The following is a 7,153-nucleotide window of genomic DNA, read 5'->3' as shown; positions in this document are numbered from 1 at the left end:
AAATCCGAACTTTCACAACAAAAACACTATGAATGTTATCTTCACAATATTTTCTTATGAAGTTTCAAGTGTAAAAGATGGTTTCATGGGTCTCACAAAAATAGTCTGGTCTCACATGTTATCTTCACAATGTTTTCTTATGAAGTTTCCGTAAGACCAATTCTCAACCATTGGATTAGATCTACAATCTGACAATTTGAACATTCATAAACGCCACGAGACTTCTCAATAATCATAAAATTACCACCGTGCAACTTTAAATCATTAGTTTATAAAGTTGATCAATGAACATAAATCACATATGCCTCCATTATAAACCCAACATGATTTGAAATGTATACAATAAATTCCATCTTACTTTAATGCATGTGGCCATTGTTGTTACATTGGACTTCTATTCAACTATTTGTTTGTGGCCAACTCATCAACTTTTTTTATTCATGTTCATGAATGGAATTTTCTTATGAACATATGCTAATTTTACTCATCACCAAAACAATGCTTGTCTTGTCACTTTCAAATGTTCTTTCACCATACATTGCTACAAGCATCAAGCAACTATAATGAGGATATAATTTAGGGGCCGTTTACCAACTACTTATCCGGTAAGTGCTTATCGGTAAAATTTAACATTATTATTTACTTATCGGGTAAGATTTTAGTCCACCAAAATGACATTGTATGCAACATTGAACTGTTTATGGAGATCTATTAAGCATACATCGTGTAAGTGTCATGTGTAGCAATTGTGAGACCTTAGCTTTTCTTTTCTAACAGTGATGAAGATGAACTTTAATTACAAATTTTTTATAGTTACACGCTAATAAAATTGGGAGATTGATCGAATAACCGTTGAAATGATATCGAGTTCTAAGTATTTATTGTGTAATCATTGTGAAGATCTTTGCAAAAGAAATTTACGTTTTGATGATTGAATATGACGAGGACGACAATAAACTTCAAACTAGGTTGCGTAAATTTGAGTTTTCATAATGATATTGGTTTTCCTCAAGAAAAGCGAGGGGAGAGGAAGATAGTAAAATGACCAGAAAGAACATCTTGAAAAATTAGTCAATTACAATATTTCGTTATATAATTAAAACAAATCCTTAATAATATAATATGTTGATTAATACAAATAAAACAGTAAAAAAATTGAATAATATAATACGTTAATTAAAGAATTTCAAATTGACTATTATATATATATATATATATATATATATATACTAGTTTTGTACCCGCTGCAATGTAGCTAAATATAAAACTTTTTTTGTGTAAATAAAAAATTAATTATCTATACTATATTATAAAACATTTGACAAAAACTCTTAAAAACTATTTTTTATGCATGAAGTACTGTATATTGATACATATTACTTAAAATTCAATATTACAAGTAATTATGCATAAGTACAACTTATTAAAGCTCAATGTTTGAATTTGTGTAACTAACTGCGGATAAACATAATCAAATAGAGGATAAACATCTCATTTTAAAATATAAAAAATCTAAAATATAATTAAGATAATTATCGAGTTCTAACAAAATAATTAATTATTATCTTTATAGTGAAACGTGTTATTTTAATATGTTTTAGTTAATATACGATTATGTATGATAATATGATAATTATGAAAAATAAAAAATGAAAAAGAAAGTGATATAGAGTAAATTAAATAACTAACTATAAGAATGTAAAGTGTAACTTAAAAATTAAAAATAATTGAAACGTGGAAGTTTCAAGGGTTCAAGGGGGTGTGATGACAACAACAGTGGCATGGTGGTTAGTGGTCGGGTAGGGTGGGTGTGTGGGGGTGTATAGCGGCGACGTGGGGGGGGGGGGGGTTAGTGGTGGGGCATGACAAACAATAATAGCATAGTTGTGGTGGATGGTGATGAAATTCAATTCTTTTCATTATGCCAATGAATGATTAATTCATTAATTTGTAGAATTCAATGAAATATGAAGGATTCCATCCATTTCAATAAATGAACCAAACAAAGAAATTTGAATTTGATCAAAGAAATTTGTCATTCAAATTCCATCAAATTCCTTTGAATTCCGCAAACCAAACGACCTCTTAAGGTTTGGATTTTGGTTCTTGTTTGAATTTATATGATTTTGATTTTAAATATTCTTGGTGTTCTTGATGATTAGAGTCGGAGAAGATGAATATTCAAGAAAAAGGTATAGTTAATTGAAAAAAATGGTAAAATAAAGAAATAAAGGTAGAAAGACCATAATGCGCTTGAGTTTAACGGACAAATTAAATGATCGTTAGTGTGAAGAACCAAATCCATAACAAGGTTTCTTTTGTAATACATAAAGTTAAAGGACAAAATCTGTAATTATTGACATGCCTCAGTGAATATCTTGCTTACACCTGTCACTTGAGTCATAGAGGTGGTTTGCTATGTTTTCTTTCGTTTTCCATTTTTGGTTATAAATCATCCACCATCTCCGTAACCATATTCACTTCCTCCAAGAGACACAGAAATTTGAAGCAAAAACTACGACAATGTCTGGTAAAGTCATTCGATGCAAAGGTAATTCTTACCAATCAATCAATCAATCAATCGTCGTCCTTCATTTGCTTCTTTTTTCTCTATTTTTGATTAATTTTCACGATTTTTTATCTGGTTTTTACAAATTGTCTGTATTCCCCCAAATATTCTGCTATGAATATGGTGGATTTAGGTTGCAGATCTCGGAGTCCTTTTTCCATGTAATTGGTTGATCATTTCCGCCGTTTTTTCTCGTTTCTGATGTGCGGTTTTCAGATTTTTGTTTTCTGATCAGTGATCAGAGATGTAGACACATTAATGTAGTCTGTGTTCTTCCACAGAATATATATTTGTTTTTTTTTTTTTTCATATTTCTGTTATGATTCATATTAGTCTATGTGTTTATTTTGCCATTGATTTTCGAAATTATTGTGAGAATCTCGAAATTCGATTGAGTTGATTATGGTTGAATATATATATATATATATGTACAGCTGCGGTGGCACGGGAAGCTGGGAAGCCACTGGTAATAGAAGAAGTGGAGGTGGCACCGCCACAAAAAATGGAAGTCCGATTGAAGATCCTCTTCACCTCCTTGTGCCACACCGATGTCTATTTCTGGGACCCTAAGGTCATATATCTCACTGCTTCATCCTCCATGAACGAATACCAAAATACCACTTATTGCTTCTTCAGTTTTTGATTAATTGCCCTTCGTTATAAAAATTTTATGCCCTAATTTATACCAAGGGAAGGAGAGTTAATGCGAGAAACATTCGGAGTTTCCCGATCCTTAGATGCATGTTAGGATGAGTATGTATCGAGATGTACTGAATCAATCTTGTATCAGTGCAATTGATGGGTGAGTTTGAGATTTAGGGGCCGTTTACTAAACACTTATCCGGGTGCGCTTACCAAGTCAAATTACCACACCGGATGAATATGATCGGTAAAAGCAAGACAAAGACCAAAAGTCTTACCCGGTAAGTGAGAGCGACGACTCTTTCCATGGTAAACTCTTACCGTGTAAATTGTTACATGCGATGTCGTTTTGGTGGACTAAAATCTTACCGGGTAAGTAAATAGTAGTGTTAAATTTTACTTGTAAGCACTTACCGGGTAAGTATTTGGTAAACGACCCCTTGGGTGATAAGAGTCCAGATTCACTTTTTACGTTTCTCACTTTTTTAATTCTCGTTCTCACACGATATGACGATAATTTGGCTTTATACCATAGTTTGATTTTTGTTCGGATTCATCATTGTTATTGTTGTTTATGGATATCTTTTTCATATTCCCGGTGCTTAAAATTTTTGAAGAAAAAACCCTTTGCAAAAACAGAACAAATACATCCTTGAACTCGTTTCTGGCATACCCTTTAACAATAAACAATTTGCAGTTTGACTCGTCCAAATTTTTTTTTTTATTTTCTTTCAGAAATTTCATCAGAATGTTATGTTTAATGCTTAATCACTTGCTAATTTTGGGGAGTTTTTTATGCCTTTTTCCGGTGATTCGAAACTAAATATGATTGATTATGTTGCAGGGACAAAACCCTTTGTTTCCTCGCATATTAGGCCACGAAGCCGGAGGGTAAAGCTTAATCTTTTTGCTTCGATTGTAGCACGATGTGATTCAACTTTTCTTATTTGTAACCCTTTCATTTGATAGAATTGTGGAGAGTGTGGGTGAGGGTGTGACAAACCTGAAACCAGGAGACAAAGTCCTCCCGATATTTACCGGAGAATGTGGTGAGTGCCGCCATTGTAAGTCGGAAGAGAGCAATATGTGCGATCTTCTCCGGATTAATACTGATAGGGGTGTCATGATAAATGACGGAAAAACAAGATTCTCGAAAGATGGCCAGCCAATTTACCATTTTCTCGGCACCTCAACGTTCAGCGAGTATACTGTTGTTCATGCCGGGTGTGTTGCTAAGATCAATCCCGATGCTCCCCTTGACAAAGTCTGTGTTCTTAGCTGCGGAATTTCCACCGGTTCGTATGGTTTTTCTGGAAGCATGTAATATTTATGTTAGGCAAATACTCAAGCACACCACTCATCTTTGGTGAGGTTTGAAACCCTTTAACATCCAGGGATGTTGCGGTCTATTGCCAACGATGGTACCATTGGGCCCATGACCCTTTGGATTGTTTCTTTTCTTTCAGAATGATTAATTAGCAAGTGTAGATGCAACTGATTTTCATGTGTTCTTTTTCGGTTTCAAGGTATGGGTGCAACCTTGAATGTTGCCAAACCGAAGAAGGGTATGAGTGTTGCTGTTTTCGGGTTAGGAGCTGTCGGTCTTGCTGTGAGTTGACTCCTCTCATTATAATAAAATCGGATTTACAGAACGTAAAAATGTTTAAATGACATAATAAACTGTTTAATAGGACTTAATCTAGTAGGACCAAACAAATGTCGTCTTATGCTAAAGTGTTGCAGTAAATTCATAGCACGTCTTTGAACGTCTTAACAAGTTTTTAGGATACTTTTAAAATAAAGTGTCCTGTTTATTTATTATAAAATATCAATAGGAATATAAAAGTGTTCTTAAAAACTAATTAAGACGTCATTAAGAGTCATATAAACTTAGTAACATTTTTACATAGGACTCCAAATTGTTTGGTGCTATAAATGGAAGTCTTATAAAGCAGACTATCAAGACATTTAGACATCTTTGACATCTTATGAACACGATTTCGTTGTAGTGTCTTTCGTTCTTCTTTCTCTAGATTTGGGCTTCGCTAAATTGCTCAAAATTAAGATGGTTTTTGAACCATTAAAATTATCTTTTGCTTCTCAGGCTGCAGAAGGAGCTCGGATTGCTGGGGCATCTAGGATCATCGGTATTGATCTGAATCCGAGTAGGTTCAACGAAGGTAATTTAGTTGTCATTTGACTTTTGTATATGAAACACGTTGGTTGTTAACGTATATTGATTTCTGTGGTTAACTCTGTTCGATTATTGTTTGAAAACAGCCAAGAAATTTGGTGTTACCGAGTTTGTGAATCCAAAAGATCACGATAAACCGATTCAAGAGGTTTTCTCCATCACGAGATGTTGTTCTTTGTTTGACTTTGAACTTTCTTTGACCATCATTTTTTATCGTTCTAACTCCCAATCATCAGGTGATTGCTGCGATGACCGATGGTGGAGTTGATAGGAGTGTCGAGTGCACTGGAAATGTTCGGGCTATGATTTCGGCTTTCGAATGCGTTCACGACGTAATGCCCTTTTAACCCATCATTTTTGAAGTACAAATTATATCCATATATAGTAAAACTCACCTACTTGGATCCTTGACCTCCTGGAGGTTGGGATCCGACGGTACCCGGGTACCATTTGGCCAATGACGATTTGGTTTTTTTAAATCCATCTTGTTAGTTATTACAATTCCGAACTTTTGGGTCTTTGTATAAATGAGAAACCGGATGCTTTTGTAGGGTTGGGGTGTAGCCGTTCTTGTTGGTGTGCCGAATAAAGATGACGAATTCAAAACTCTTCCCGTTAACCTGTTGAACGAGAGGACTCTGAAGGGCACTTTCTTTGGCAACTATAAACCCCGTTCAGATATTCCTGGTGTCGTTGAAAAATACATGAAGAAGGTAAATCTCTTGCATTCATAATTTCATATACCTAAATATATACGTGGAAACCCTTTGAATTCTTCTAAAAGAGTCCTTATGTAGAAAGGGAAAGCTCGATGTATATACAGGTTCGATGGTTTGGGCCAATTTGGAACTCCGACACATATATTTTAGATTTACCGTGTCTATGACTTGAAACGTGGACTCCCCAAAGAAACAAACCCGAATATCTTTTTTCTTGGAAGTGTATTTATATACATCAAAACTCGTACACACTACGCACATGTGGTGAGACTTGAACGAGTTCCCAGGTAGGAATGTTGTGACCTACAGGCGACCAAGATACCATTTGCGTTGGTGCGGACTACATGGGACGGAATAAATAGTCCCATATTTGGCATCACACTGCGTCAAAATATGGTGGAACAAAAACTCAAGTTCATGGGAGAGAATAACAAAAACACAATTACTATCTTGACCTATGCTACCCTAAATCTTGCTTCAACTTAATGTCTTGCCTTTGGTGCGCTTGTAATCATACGTTGTCTTGTGACGATCCATGCTTTAGTATGTTTTTATATTTGTGGATGGGATGCAGGAAATAGAAGTCGAGAAGTTCATAACGCACCAGGTTAGTTTTGCGGATATCAACAAAGCTTTCGACTACATGCTCAAGGGAGAAGGTCTCCGTTGCATCATTCGTATGGAGGCGTAGGTCGTGATCCGGTTGGTTTGTAGTGACTAGTGAATACTAATAATGTATAAAGGAATGGAATAAAGCATGGTTCAATGGGGACTTGTAAGGCCCATGAATGTACCAGCCGATGACAACGTTTTAAGCTATAATACACACACACACACGCGTATGCACACGCACACACACGCACACACACGCGCACCTATGCATACATACACACCTATGTATACATACATACCTACATATATAATTTATATATATTAAGAATATGCAATTGTCATTAATTTTTAAAAAAAATAGTGGAAGAGTGATGTGGTACGGATCTGAAAATTAACATGCCTTTTTATCTGATAAAT

The 7,153-nt window shown here is 34.9% G+C and overlaps 1 protein-coding gene across 1 annotated transcript; it reads left to right on the top strand.

Moving 5' to 3' along the window:
- Positions 1-2,471: 2,471 nt before the first annotated feature.
- Positions 2,472-6,950, top strand: LOC112514949 (alcohol dehydrogenase 1). Its single transcript, XM_025121598.1, has 10 exons — positions 2,472-2,551; positions 3,004-3,140; positions 4,056-4,102; positions 4,181-4,506; positions 4,738-4,820; positions 5,316-5,391; positions 5,492-5,553; positions 5,642-5,737; positions 5,957-6,118; positions 6,699-6,950. The coding sequence occupies exons 1-10, from the start codon at positions 2,524-2,526 to the stop codon at positions 6,813-6,815; spliced, it is 1,134 nt and encodes a 377-aa protein (XP_024977366.1). The 5' UTR covers positions 2,472-2,523; the 3' UTR covers positions 6,816-6,950.
- Positions 6,951-7,153: the final 203 nt, after the last annotated feature.

The sequence above is a fragment of the Cynara cardunculus genome (assembly GCF_001531365.2).
Source record: "Cynara cardunculus var. scolymus isolate 2C chromosome LG 6, CcrdV1, whole genome shotgun sequence".
NCBI lineage: Eukaryota > Viridiplantae > Streptophyta > Magnoliopsida > Asterales > Asteraceae > Cynara > Cynara cardunculus.
Note: the sequence above shows the minus strand (reverse complement) of the source record. Positions and strands in the feature narration are given on the sequence as shown.

Coding starts and splice junctions, on each gene's coding strand:
- LOC112514949 (XM_025121598.1), top strand. CDS start 2,524: ATGTCTGGTAAAGTCATTCGATGCAAAG. Junction 2,552..3,003: donor TAAAGTCATTCGATGCAAAG/GTAATTCTTACC, acceptor ATATATGTACAG/CTGCGGTGGCACGGGAAGCT. Junction 6,119..6,698: donor TTGAAAAATACATGAAGAAG/GTAAATCTCTTG, acceptor GATGGGATGCAG/GAAATAGAAGTCGAGAAGTT.